Source organism: Myotis myotis, unplaced genomic scaffold (assembly GCF_014108235.1).
Source record: "Myotis myotis isolate mMyoMyo1 unplaced genomic scaffold, mMyoMyo1.p scaffold_m19_p_15, whole genome shotgun sequence".
Classification (NCBI taxonomy): Eukaryota; Metazoa; Chordata; class Mammalia; order Chiroptera; family Vespertilionidae; genus Myotis; species Myotis myotis.
The window spans coordinates 36,119,863-36,134,290 of record NW_023416319.1 but is presented as its reverse complement, the minus strand read 5'-3'; the positions used below and the strand labels follow the sequence as shown (position 1 = coordinate 36,134,290).

Sequence of the window (14,428 nt, the reverse complement as noted above, 5' to 3'; positions counted from 1 at the left end):
TTTGTGTGAAGAGATCATTTTTATTTCTTTATGTCAAAATATTAAATATCTTAAAATTAGTGTAGTTTAGACATTGGGTAATTAAAAAAAACAAAGATTAAAAATATCATGTATATTCTTGTCTCCCCCCTCCTTCTCACTTTAGAATGAGATTGACCAATTTCTCTGATGGTCCTTTTTAAATTAAATTCGTTGTTTTTCTGAATAATTGCATTTTATGTGTCCTTTCTCCTTATAACATTTTAATATAATGGAATCTTAATCATTGTGACAAATCTCTAGCCAGACATTTTCTCTGTATATGAAGTGTATTATACTTTTAGGTCAAAGAAAAAAAGAAAGTGAAGCCAGCATGTGTCAGTTACCTTATTGAGTCCTTTTCTGACATTATCAGGTTTAATTCTTACAACGACCCTCTGAAGTATTAATTACCTCTATTTTACTAATTTGAAAACTGAGGATCCGAGAAATTTTTTCATTCATGGTCTTAGTGTTCTAACTCTAGAGAATATGCTCTTTGTGCTATAGTATATGACCTGGAAAGTAATGATTCAGAGTATTGAATACCATTTTACCATTCTATAATAGTTTTTGAAATCACTTATATAACTTTATCATCTGAACTTAAGACCTTCAGTGTCTTAGATTATAAATAATAATTCTCAGTACTCTTATTCATTGTTGGTCTTGCTAAATTGATACTTGTCTAGAATATTCTTTGTAAGCATATTTGTGAAGTTTTAAAAAGTTCATGGAGTTTGGATAAGTAATGTACATTTGAGAGTAGGACAACTTATATTAGCCTGGAGCAGTTTGTTGGGTTTGCTGGTGACAGCATTTCCATTTCCCTGACACTGACCATATCTCTTTAAAGAGTTAAAACAGGGTTCCGGCGACTGGTGTTCTCCTTTTCTCTTGACATTAGTTTAGGTTGCAAACATTATTTTATTCCTGTTTTTAATCAGTGCAATCAAAAATTATCTTATGCTTCTCTTCTATCATGAGAGCTGAATGGTATGTTTCAGGAACAGGAAAAAAATCAAGGTACCAATCTGTAGAGTAAGGGACTAGGGATTGTAGCAGGATCAGAAGAATGCAGAAAACAGATCTTTAGGGTCCTGTCAACCAGTGTTAAGTTCAGACTTAATGTAGTCCCATGGGAAACTAATAGAAAGTATGAAAGTAAGGGCGATAACTAGATATCTATTTTCCGGTTTTAATATCTTACTCTAAAACAAGTAGAAGACTCTAAAATGTACTCTTTAAATTGCAAAAATGTAAATTGAATGCTGTCAATATAACAGAAGTCTAATTTATAGTGGGGTCACTGCGTAATTATACATAGGTATAGGGATTCTTCCCAGTTTACAGCTGGAGCTCTTGAAAGCTATTTTATGCTTTGGAGCAACATGACAATTAAATCCTGAAACCTGGGAGTTACCACATCCATTTTCTTCATTCTGATAGGAATAGGAAATTAAGATATTCCTAGAACATTTTTTTTCAGGTGCCTTTTACTAGTATACATAATTTTATTTATTGCTCAATACAGAGGACAAGACAAATTTTAAAGGATGTATGTGTTTATACTTGGAAAATTTGGGAAAGCATAAAGAAAAATTAGTACACCACTATTGGGTAATTTTCATTGGCATTTTTGCAAGTGGCTTTTCTAGTTTTATATATATATATACTAGAGGCCCGGTGCACAAAAATTTGTGCACTTGGGGGGAAGGGGGGGTCCCCTCAGCCTGGCCTGTGCCCTCTCGAAGTCTGGGGCCCCTCGGGAGATAATTCCCTGCTGGCTTAGGCCTGCTCCTGGGGGGCAGAGGGCAGGCCAATCCCTAGGTGCAGCCCCTGGTCGGGCTCAGAGCAGGGCCGATTGGGGAGTTGGGGCACCGCCCCCTGTCATGCACAGAGCAGGGCAGATCGGGAAGTTGCGATGCCACCCTCAGTCACGCTCAGGGTAGGGCCGATTGGGGGGTTGGGGCACCGCCTCCTGTCACACTCAAGGCAGGGTCGATGGGGAGGTTGCGGCGCCACCCCCTGTCACGCACAGAGCAGGGCCAATCCGGGGGTTGGGGCGCTGCCCCCTGTCACTCACAGAGCAGGGCCCATCAGGGGGCTTGGGGCTCTTTACCCTGTCACGCACAGAGTAGGGCCGATAGGGGAGTTGGGGCACCGCCCCCTGTCACACACAGAGCAGGGCGGATCGGGGGGTGGGGCGCCGCCCTCTATCACCCACAGAGCAGGGCCAGTCGGGGTTGGGGCGCCGCCACTGTCACACCCAGGGCAGAGCTGATGGGGAGGTTATGGCTCTACCCCATCACACACAGAGCAGGGCCCTTGGGAGTGGGGGGGTTGGGGCACCGCACCCTGTCACACACAGAGCAGGGCCGATCAGGGGGTTGGGGCGCCGCCACTCTCACACACAGAGCCGCAGGGCGATCAGGGGGTTGGGGAGCTCCCCCCGTATCAGGCACAGAGCAGGGCTGATCAGGAGGTTGGGGCGCCTTCCCCTGTCACGAACAAAGCAGGGCGGATAGGGAGGTTGTGGCCCCGCCCCCTGTCACACACAGAGCCGCAGGGCGATCAGGGAGTTTGGGCGTTGCCCCCTGTCACGCTGATCCCAGTGCTGGGTGGCCTCGCGGCTCCGCTGATCCCGGTGCTGGGAGGCATATTACCCTTTTACTATATAGGATAGAGGCCTGGTGCATGGGTGGGGCTGGCTGGTTTGCCCTGAAGGGTGTCCTGGATCAGGATGGGGCTCCCCACTGGGGTGCCTGGCCAATCTGGGTGAGGGGCTGAGGGCTGAAGCTCCCAACTGCTCCTTTTTTTCTTTTTTTTTTATTCTGGGCCAGCTTTAGCTCTGGCTCCAGCTCTGAGGCCTCTGCTGTTGAAAGCAGGTATCTGGTTTGTTTGGGTTCTATAATCAAAACAATGTATAACTCCAGCTCTGAGATCCTGGCTCACTGAAAGCAGGTTTCTGGGGTTTTGTTTAGCTTCTGTATTTGTTACAATGTTTCAAACTGCAGGCTCAGAGGCCGGCAAGGCAGGCGGGGAACGTTGGTTTCCTCCGTCACTGAAGCAAGCAAGCCTCATGTTAGTTTCAAGCTGCCTGGCTGCCAGCCACCATCTTGGCTGGCAGTTAATTTGCAGATCTTGCTGATTAGCTAATGGGAAGGGTAGCGGTTGTACGCTAATTACCATTTTTCTCTTTTATTAGATAGGATATTATTTTATAGTAGAATTGTAGTATAATAGCACAACAGTGAAAAGTTGTAGGTCCTGTGTTAGGCTGAGTGATTGATGAGGCCAGAATATGAGAGAGTGAACTGGAAACATAGGAAGTGGTGTTTGAGGAGTAAAGTGTTTGAAATTGCAGTTATGGAGAAACTGTAGCTAGAGGAGGGGAAGGAGTGGTTCATGTAGGATGGATGATAAAGGAAGAAGAATGAACTTTGCAATGAGGAATAAAGAATAACCTAATCCATCTCTAAGCTCATTAGTATAAGGGATATAGTAGGGAAAACAGTCATAACTTGAGAGGAATCCAGCAAAAAACTGTGTCTTTGAAGAAGACCCATATTTAATTTAAAGGAAGAAGTGGAAATTATGGTGGATTTTTACTGTATTATTTCAGAGATCACTGTGACAGGTTTTCGAGAGTTCTATTAAAGAACATATATGCATAACCCATATAACACGGACTACAGAATGACGATGGCTAGAAGGAAGGAAGGGCAGGGTGGAGGTGAGCAAAGGGAGGGAAAATGGGGACATATGAGCCACATCAGCCAGCGCTGAATAGGTAGTTTTAATTAAAAAGTAACACAGGCTTATGTAATATATCTCTTCAAAAAATGGAATCACTAATAAATGCAGTAGAAGGAATCCTAGACTCCTCATCCATGTTACAATTTTCAGTTTTAGTCCTAATCCTATCTATCATGTGAAGAACCTTTGGAATTTAGCCTCTGTGATAACAATTTTATCATATGTTAAAGTAACACCCATCTTCTTTTTCTTTGAAGATTATGTTGAATATAGGATGAGCAAAATATTTGAAAACTCTTAGCGTATTGTAAATTAAATATATTATGCATTTATAACGTTTCTACTGAGTATAAAACAGAATGGGAAATTTATCAGTAAATAATGAATCAACCATTACCTATAATCAAAAGGTAACTAATAAGATTTCCAACTACAGTTGACTCTTTTTTATTTTATTTTTTAGCTTAAATTTTTTTTTATAAATCTTTATTGTTGAAAGTATTACATAGGTCCTCCTTTTCCCCCCCATTAATCTTTTCCCATCTGCTCCCCCCCACACACACACACACCACCAACCTATTGTCTGTGTCCATGGTTATGCATATATGCATACAAGTTTATTGGTTGATCTCTTCCCACCCACCCTCCCCTGCCTTCCCTCTTAGGTTCAACAGTCTGTTCATGCTTCTATGTCTCTGGGTCTATTTTTGATCATCAATTTATTTGGTTCATTAGATTCCACATATGAGTAAGATCTCGTGACACTTATGTTTCTCTTTCTGGCTTATTTTGCCTAGCATAATAAGTACAGTTGACTTTTTTTTTTCTCTTTCAAATAATTTTAATAACGTGGCAGTCAAAATATGAAAAACAGCCTCAAACGTGTTCCCTTTAAAGGTGGTGCTACCATGATTGCTTCGCACAAGCATGATCAAAGGTAATGATGATACTGGATTCCAAAGAGCAAGGGTGTTAAGAAGGCTTCAAGGCTCACAGACTGAAAAGCTTGGTTTCGGGAAGACTCAGAGGAGTCTCAGGTGGCAGGAAAGACATGAAATTTAAGGGACCTTCACAGTACAGGGTGCGGTTACTGGGTCATCAGCACCTTGAAACGTTTCTTGATGGTGATTCGGTGTCGAGAGTATTTGTCGTCTGGGGAGAACTGAGCAGGATGGGCCGAGCAGATCTGTTGTCCCGTAGGATCAAACTTCTTCAGGGTATAGACCCAGTCTCCCTGTTCATGGAGGTAATACTGAAGAAATAGGATCTTGCTGAAGCAGAAGGTTCCAATTCTGTCTGCAGCTCAGTCTACTGAGGGCCTCACATCTACAGTCAACTCTTGAATGGCATGGGTTTGAACTGCTCAAGTCCATTCATACATGGATTTTTTTTTTCAATAAGTACTATAGATGTATTTTCTCTTATTATTTTCTTTATTTTAATAACATTTCCTTTTCTCTAGCTTGCTTTATTATAAGAATACAGTATAGTCCTAACCGGTTTGGCTCAGTGGATACACCATCAGCCTGTGAACTGAGAACTCTGAGGTTCAATTTCGGCCAAAGACACATACCTGGGTTGCGGGCTTGATCCCTAGTGTGGGGCATGCAGGAGGCAGCCAGTCAATGATTCTCTCTCATCATTGATGTCTATCTCTTTCTCCCTCTCCCTCTCTGAAATCAATAAAAATATATATTTTTTAAAAAGAATACAGTATATAATATACATAACACAAAATACGTGTTCATCGACTGTTTGTTATTGGTAAGGCTTCCGGTCTGCAGTAGGTCTTTACATTGAATTTATGTCCTTTGGGTTAGGGAAATGTTTACAAACCTTGGCTTTTTGGGTTCTTGACTGAAATGTTTTGTCAGTGAGTACATATTATAATTGTTCATGAGGGCAAAGCAGATAATGTTCAGGTTTTCCTTAACATTGTCTCTGCTTCAGTTTTTCTGGAGCTCCCAGAAGCCCATTTATACTACAACTTAATAATTAGATATGAGAATCTTATAAAATTTTAAATAGTGGGAGAAATTTGTATAGTTTGAAACCTTTGCATAACACCAGATAGACCTCATCTCAACCCCTAAGGATCATTCTTAGAAGAAGCCGACAGTCTTGTTTCTAGACTTGGGCTCCTGCTTGACTTTGTGTGGATAACTAGAAACAGATGTTAACTCCTTGAACAGTGTATTCCTGTCTTTACCAGTTCTAATAGGTAAACACATCTAATTAGCTTTCTAACGGGCAGCAGCACAAAGACCTCAGAATCAAATGTATCTTTTACCAGTTTGTCTCCATGTTTAAAAGTCCATGATAGCAGGATTCAGAAGATATTTAATATTTATTAAGCACTTTGTACATGTGCATCACTGTACTGGACACTATAACAGCTCTACCCTCAATGAATTTGCACCTATAATTTAAAGATACTACATTTGAAGAATATAGGGTAGTATATGATCATATGATAATATAATGTGTGACAGATAACTGTTTATAGGAGTTCAAAGCTAAGTTTGTTACTGTTTATAGGAGTTCAAAGCTAAGTTTGTTAACGTGGGAGTTAACTTACATGCTGAAGAACTTGAAAGAGTCCAGCACAAACAAGATTTAAATACAGGGAAACTGAAACACTTCAGGTATAATGTAGCAAAGGATGGGTGGAAGAAAAAGATAAGAACAAGACTGCCTTCAATGTAACTCAAACTAATTGGGAAGACAGTTCTATGAAAAGATAACTTTAGAGAATTAATGAAAAGGGATGTAAATGGGGGCCAAAAGGGAGTAGAATGATTGAATGAGTTATAAAAGAGTCCGTTTTGGTTTTCCAAGTATAACATCCTTGTCTTCTTCCCAGTGTAGAGGAAAAGCTTTCCGTCTTTCACCATTGAGTATGATGTTAGGTTTGGGTTTTTCAATATGATCTTTATTATGTTAAGGTTGTTTCCTTCTATTCTTAGTTTGAAGTTTATTTGTTTAAACATGAAAGTGTTTGTCAAATTTTTTTTTCCTGTATCAATTAAGATAATCATGTTTTTGTTCTTCATTCTGTTAGTGTGGTGTATTGCATTGATTGATTTTTTATGCTTTGAAATATCTTGCACTGCTGCCTGTCTTTGTATGAAAGTTTTATTGGAAAAAAGCCAATCTCATTTGTTTACATATTGTCTAGGACTGCTTTCATACTATGAAGTCAGAAGTAAGTAGCTGTGACAGAGACCATATGGTTTGCAAAGCCTAAAATATTTACTGTTTGGTACTTTTTTTTTTTTTTTAATATATATTTTATTGATTTTTTACAGAGAGGAAGGGAGAGAGATAGAGATTTAGAAACACCGATGAGAGAGAAACATCGATCAGCTGCCTCCTGCACATCTCCTACTGGGGATGTGCCCGCAACCCAGGTACATGCCCTTGACCGGAATCGAACCTAGGACCTTTCAGTCCGCAGGCCGACGCTCTATCCACTGAGCCAAACCGGTTTCGGCTGTTTGGTACTTTATAGAAAACATTTTCCAACCTCTGCTTCTAGAATCATCAGTATCTATATAGTGCTCTAGTCTGTCTTGAATAGGTATTGGTCAGTCTATACTGACCAACATTTTATAAATTGCTTTTCTTAATAAACTTATGACTTATATAATAAGTAGGGGTTATAATGTGGTTATGGATAGGTTACTTAAATAATGATTTTAAGTGAAATGTTTATTTGAATAATGAATTTGGTAATGTCTTCTCATTCAACGTCATGGCTTATACATATTTTAAAATATCATACTCTGTATTGCTTATGGAGTTTTATGTTTTCTTTTCCATAGGTGTATGTGGAATTTGATGATCTTGAATGGGATAAACGAGAGTGGGTTAGAGTTTATGAAGATTTTTCAGCCTTCTTGGTGGAATACCACTTAATCTGGGCCAGGAGGAACAACCCTAGCCAGACTCAGGGATCAAAGAGCAAGCAGATTCAGTGGCCTGCATTGGTAAGATCACTTTGTTTTATTAAGCATTTTTATTTTGTTTAAAAGAACAAGAACTAAATGTAAGTTTTGGTTTATCTGCTGATTATCCTATATAATAAAAGCCTGATATGCTAAGTGTTTGGTCGTCTGGTTGTCTGTTCAACCAGTCAAAGCGTAACATGATAATGATATGCTAAGACCACTCAACTGCTCACTATGATGTGCACTGACCACCAGGGTGCAGATGCTCCGACCAGTAGGTTAGCTTGCTACTGGGGTCCAGCCAATCAGGAATGAGCAAGATGGGCTGGACATGCCCTGGAACCCTCCCATGGCCTATATAATAAAAGGATAATATGCTAATTGACCCTCACACTGTCACAAAGATGGTGTTGCCCACAGCCAATAAGGAGGGAATATGCTAATTGACTGCCCCGCCCTCAAAGATGGTGGTGGCCACAGCCACAAGATGGGGACATCCAGTGCCCTCAGCCCCACCGGGGCAGCAGGCGCGCGGCAAGGCCGGGTCCACCCCCAGGTGGGCCAGGCCACTCCACGCACCTGCCTCTGGAGTCCCCCAGTCCCCTTAGCCACCCAGCTTCCCAGGGCTGGCCTGAGGCGCAGGCAAGCCTCAGATGGCCAGTCACTATGAAGTGCACTGAGCACCTCTTGGTCCCTTTGCCTAACCGGCAAGCTCTGATCACCCAGTGGCAAATGGGGAACTGGGGTGGGGGGCAGGGCCAGGGAGCAGGTGGAATGGCCGACCTCTTGGTCCCTCCCTGTAGCCAGCAGGCTCCGATTGCCTGATGGCAAACAGGGAACCGGGGGTAGGTGGCAGTGGAGGTCGGGGCTGGCTGCAGGCAGCCGGGGAAGATGGCCCTGATCACAGGCCAGACCTAGGGACCGTACCTGCACACGAATTTGTGCACTGGGCCTCTAGTCCTATCTAATAAAGAGGACTCCAACGCACAAGGTGGCCACCCCCATGTGGAACACAAGATGGCCAGCAGGGGAGGGCTGTTGTGGGCGATCAGGCCAGCAGGGGAAGGCAGTTAGGGGTGACCGAGCCGGCAGAGGAGGGCAGTTGGGAGGGACCAGGCCTGCAGGGAGGGCAGTTGGGGGGCGACCAGGCCAGCAGGGGAGGGCAGTTAGGGGCAATCGGGCCAGCAGGGGAGCAGTTAGGTGTTGATCAGGCTGGCAGGGGGGTGGTTAGGGGGTGATCAGGCTGGCAAGCAGAAGCGGTTAGGGGCAATCAGGCAGGCAAGCAGGTGAGTGGTTGGGAGCCAGCAGTCCTGAATTGTGAGAGGGATGTCCGACTGCCCCTTTAGGCCCGATCCCTGTGGGCAGTCAGACATCCCTTGAAGGGTCCCAGATTGGAGAGGGTGCAGGCTAGGCTGAGGGACACCCCCCCCCACCCCCCCGCAATTTGTGCACTGGGCCCCTAGTCCTATCTAATAAAAGAGAAACATGGTAATTGGCATACGACCGCTACCCTTTCCATTGGCTAATCAGGGCAATATGCAAATTAACTGCCAGCCAAGATGGCGGCCGGCAGTCAGGCAGCTTAAACTGAACATGAGGCTTGCTTGCTTCAGTGACGGAGGACTGCAATGTTCCCCGCCTGCCTTGCCAGCCTCTGAGCTTGCAGTTTAAGAAACATTGTAACAAATATAGAAGCTAAACAAAACCCCAGAAACCAGCTTTCAGCGGGCTGGGATCTCAGAGCTGGAGTTGATACAGAGTTTCAATTATAGAACCGAAACAAACCAGATACCTTCTTTCAGCAGCTGAGGCCTCAGAGCTGGAGCCAAGCCTCAAAGCTAAAGCTGGCCCAGAATAAAAAAAAAAGAAAAAAAGGAGCAGTTGGGAGCTTCAGTCCCAGCCTGAAAACAGCCCTCAGCCCCTCACCCAGACTGGCCAGGCACCACAGTGGGGACCCCCACCTTGAAGGGTGTGTGACCAGCTGCAAACAGCCATCATCCCCTCATCCAGGCTGGCCAGGCACCCCAGTGGGGACCCCCACCCTGATCCAGCACACCCTTCAGGGCAAACCAGCCAGCCCCACCCATGCACCAGGCCTCTATCCTATATAGTAAAAGGGTAATATGCCTCCCAGCACCGGGATCAGCGGAGCCGAGAGGCCTCCTGGCACCGGGATCAGCATGACAGGGGGCGGGGCCACAACCTCCCTATCTGCCCTGCTCTGTTCGTGACGGGAAGGCGCCCCAACCCCCTGATCAGCCCTGCTCTGTGCCTGATACGGGGGAGCTCCCCAACCCCCTGATCGGCCCTGCTCTGTGTGTGACAGGGTGCGGCGCCCCAATCCCCCTCCCCCCACGGGCCCTGCTCTGTGTGTGACGGGGTAGAGCCATAATCTCCCCATCAGCCCTGCCCTGAGTGTGAGAGTGGCGGCGCCCCAACCCCCTGATCAGCCCTGCTCTGTGGGTGATAGAGGGCGGCACCCCAACCCCCCCTCCACGGGCCCTGCTCTGTGTGTGATGGGGTAGAGCCATAACCTCCCCATCAGCCCTGCCCTGCGTGTGAGAGTGGCGGTGCCCCAACCCCATGATCGGCCCTGCTCTGTGTGTGACCTGAGGCAGCGCCCCAACCCCCTGATCGGCCCTGCTCTGTGTGTGACAGGGTAGAGCCATAACCTCCCCATCGGCCCTGCCCTGAGTGTGACAGGGTGCAGTACCCCAACCCCCTGATTGGCCCTGCTCTGTGTGTGACAGGGGGCGGTGCCCCAACTCCCCTTTCGGCCCTACTCTGTGAGTGACGGGGGAGCTCCCCAACCTCCTGATCGACCCTGCTCTGTGCATGACAGGGGGAGCTCCCCAACCCGCAGATGGGCCCTGCTCTGTGCGTGACAGCGGGGAGCTCCCCAACCCCCTGATTGGCCCTGCTCTGTGTATGACAGGGTACGGAGCCCCAACCCCCCTGATGGGCCCTGCTCTATGAGTGACAGGGGCCAGCACCCCAACCCCCAGATTGGCCCTGCTCTGTGCGTGACGGGGGGTGGCACCGCAACCTCCCCTCGACCCTGCCTTGAGTGTGATGGGGGGCGGTGCCCCAACCCCTCAATCAGCCCTACCCTGAGCGTGACTGAGGGTGGCATCGCAATCTCTGCCCTGCTCTGTGCATGACAGGGGGCGGCGCCCCAACTCCCCAATCAGCCCTGCTCTGAGCCCGACCAGGTGCTGCACCTAGGGATTGGGCCTGCCCTCTGCCACCCAGGAGCGGGCCTAAGCCAGCAGGTCGTTATCTCCTGAGGGGTCCCAGACTGCGAGAGGGCAGAGGCCGGGCTGAGGGACCCCCTTTTCCCCCCGAGTGCACAAATTTTTGTGCACCGGGCCTCTAGTATATATATAAAAGCCTAAGCAACTGTTCGACCTGTAGCTATGATGCACACCGACCACCACTGGGCAGACGCTCTGGCCGATAGGTTAGCTTGCTGCTGGAGTCCAGCCAATCAGGACTGGGCGAGACGGGCCAGACATGCTCTGGAGTCCTCCCGCAGTCCCTCCCCGGCGAGTCACCCTCCCGCGGTCCCTCCCTGGTTGGCCGGCCCTGATCAGGACTGGGCAAGATGGGCCGGACATGCCCTGGAGCCCTCCCGAAGTCCCTCCCAGGCCTCGATCGTGCACTGGCAGCATGCAGAAGAATTTCATTTTATTTTTTTATTTTTATTATTGTTTAAAGTAATAATTAAAGGTAGGAATCTTATGCTCTTCATACCTGCCCGACTGCCCAACCTGATTCAAGACATTGCCTTACTGTCATTGCCATTTTTCTAAATGGAAGTCCCTAGACACTAATCACACAGGAAACTGCATGTGTCATAAAAATGCACACCTTTTCTGTTAAAAGATGTCTCTTTCTCACTGGCTCTGTTGGCAATTCTCCAGTTAGTTCAATACTTTAAAGGCTGTGGCAGCATGCAAAAGAATTTCATTTTATTTTTTTATTTTTTTTATTGTTTAAAGTATTACATATGTCTCCGTTTTCCCCGATTAACTCCCCCCCCCGACCCCCGCCTTCTCTCTGAGGTTGGATGGTATGTTCAGTGTTTCCTTGTCTCTGGACCTATTTTTGTTCATCAGTTTATGTCATTCATTATATCCTACATATGAGTGAGATCATGTGGTATTTATCATTCTCTGACTGGCTTATTTTGCTTAGCATAATGCTCTCCAGTTCTATCCATGCTGTTACAAATGGTAAAAGTTCCTTCTTTTTTGTAGCAGCATAGTATTCCATTGTGTAGCTGTACCACAGTTTTTTAACCCATTCATCTGCAGATGGTCACTTAGGCTGTTTCCAGATCTTAGCTATTGTAAATTGTGCTGCTGTGAACATAGGGATGCATATGTCCTTTCTAATTGATGTTTCTGGTTTCTTGGGATATATTCTTAGAAGTGGGATCACTGGGTCAAATGGGAGTTCCATTTTGAACTTTTTGAGGAAACTCCATACTGTCTTCCACAGTGGCTGCATCAGTCTGCATTCCCACCAGCAGTGCAGGAGGATTCCTTTTTCTCCTCATCCTCTCCAGTACTTGTCCTTTGTTGATTTGTTGATGATAGCCATTCTGACAGATGTGAGATGGTACCTCATTGTTGTTTTGATTTGCATCTCTCAGATGATTAGTGACTTTGAGCATAATTTCATAATGTCTCTTGGCCTTCCTTATGTCCCCTTTCAAAAAGTTTCTATTTAAGTCCTTTGCCCATTTTTTGATTGGATTGTTTATCTTTTATTATTTATTTTTAAGTTAAGCTCTCCTGAAGGTGGGGAGTTTTATTTATCTTATCAGTTTTGTTTGCCCTTGAATGATCCAGATAGAGAGAGCCTCTGAGAAAGCTCAGGATGTAAAGGTCTGTTTGGTGTCATCTCCCTAGTTTTCATCTTCATCAATGGAGAGAGTAGCATACTTGCTTACAGAAATGAAGAAGGCTGGATTTACTCAGGTGCAGAATGGGAGTCTTAATCCTTTTTGTGTCTTTGCTATCTGATTCCTTCCAGTGGTCTTTGTTCCCTCCATCTCCTGTATGAAGACTGAACTTCCTGCTTTTGCCTTTTGGGATACTCCATCCACGTATTTTCATGTGCTTTCCTTGGTGGTCCTTCCTCAGATGGTTGAGCTGGAACAATTTTTCCCCCACCACTTGTAGGGGATTGCTGCTCTGTGTCTGAGCTCTGAGATCATCAAGGAGGACGGTTAGACTTTGCTTCACCCAAGCATTCTCCTTTGGTGGAGGAGCTGGCTTTACCTTTAAGGGCTTTTCAGGTTTGGGAAGCTTAGAAGTTGGAGAGTGACAGTCTTCTTATTGAGTGCTTAATTTTCTAAAGATTTCTCACACTCTTTCCTTCTTCAAATTTCTGCCCAATGTGGCAGAGGTCCCAGTCTGTGATGACTCACTTCCTGTCCTTAACTTTTCCTGTTCCTGTTCCTGAGTTAATTCACTTAGCCATCTTGTGTGTGTCTCTTTCAAGTCCATGGTTCTAGTTTAGGCTCATTCAGCTAACACTGCAGTTTCTTCCATTCTTTCCGTAGCTGCTCCTCTACTTCTCATTGTCTAGCAGCTGTGTCAACAGGCTTTGCCCCTCCAAAGATAGATGCTGCTCGACAGGACTAAAAGGTGCTAGCAGAGGAATCAGCTTCTTTAGGAGTGTTCTGAGGCTTTAGATTCAATTTGGGTCTTTGGGGGAACACTATTATCACACCTGTAATCATTCCAAGAATAATCATTGTATCTGTCATATTTGTCTTCATAGCAGTCCCCGCCTCCTCTGTTGTGATCATCTCTACAGTGCCTACCAAATGTTCTTCTGCCACTGCCTATCCTGGAATCATAGCCTCTATTATAGTCTCTGCTGCCTCTATCATGACAGTAATCCTGGCCCCTGTATGGATCCATTTTCTGTCTTGGGCCATAATGAAAACTACCAGTACCTATCAGAGTATAGGTCTCAATCGTAATGATCTCGATACTTGTCTACAAAGCTGTCATCACCTCTTCTAGGTGGGTAAATATCAAAGCTGTCTGTAGCAGGACAGGCCCTCCAGTGTGTATCTATTTAGTCAGAATCTCAATTTCGATCTCAGCCAAAAGAACCATCATCCCTGTCTTTATCTTGTGTTTGATCAGCGATGTCCACTCGAATTCTCCTGTTATTTAGAGACTCTTCATTGAGACTCAGGGCATTGAACAAGGAATCCAGGTCCTCAAACTCAGTGTAACCAAAACCTTTCAACCTTGCTGGATTGCTGGGTTCACTTGGTAAACAGACCACACTGGTATTTAATCCCCTAATGAATTCCTTAATGGAATCTTCTGTCACATTATAGGGCAGGTGCCCTAGAAAAGCAGTGTGGGGTGGCAATTTGGGAAACAGCTCCTGTCAATATTGAGTTCCTGAGCAGCCTGTGGAACAGTGGGAAAGATAGAACAGTCTATTGGAGGTGCTCTGTACATAGCATTATCATCATTGTGCCAAGTGGTTGAAACATCTCCTTCCAGGTTGCTGTTTCATGAGCCCCGCTGACTGGTTTGGGGACAGATGTGCTTCCTCCACCAGTCCCTCCATCCTTAGCCAGAAAGTCTGTTAAGGACTTAGTCTTCTCTGTCGTATTTCTTTTTTTTGCTGAGGCTGCCATGTTAAAAGGGAGAGAGAACATAAAG

General features: G+C 45.5%; 1 protein-coding gene and 1 pseudogene across 9 annotated transcripts in view; one reads left to right on the top strand and one right to left on the bottom strand.

The window, feature by feature from the left end:
* JMJD1C (jumonji domain containing 1C) overlaps nt 1-14,428 on the top strand; it is a 252,566-nt gene that overhangs the window by 75,620 nt on the left and 162,518 nt on the right. For 8 of the 9 annotated variants that reach the window (XR_004972207.1, XM_036336855.1, XM_036336854.1 and 5 more), the window contains one exon: nt 7,602-7,766. Coding sequence is in view for 7 of the 9 variants with exons in the window: in XM_036336854.1 (XP_036192747.1) it covers nt 7,602-7,766 (165 nt within the window). In the remaining 2 variants the exon portion in view is untranslated. Of the gene's footprint in view, nt 1-4,066; nt 4,188-7,601; nt 7,767-14,428 lie in introns of those variants that run through there. The other variant, XM_036336853.1, reaches the window with a different exon arrangement.
* LOC118670282 lies at nt 4,847-6,081 on the bottom strand (annotated as a pseudogene).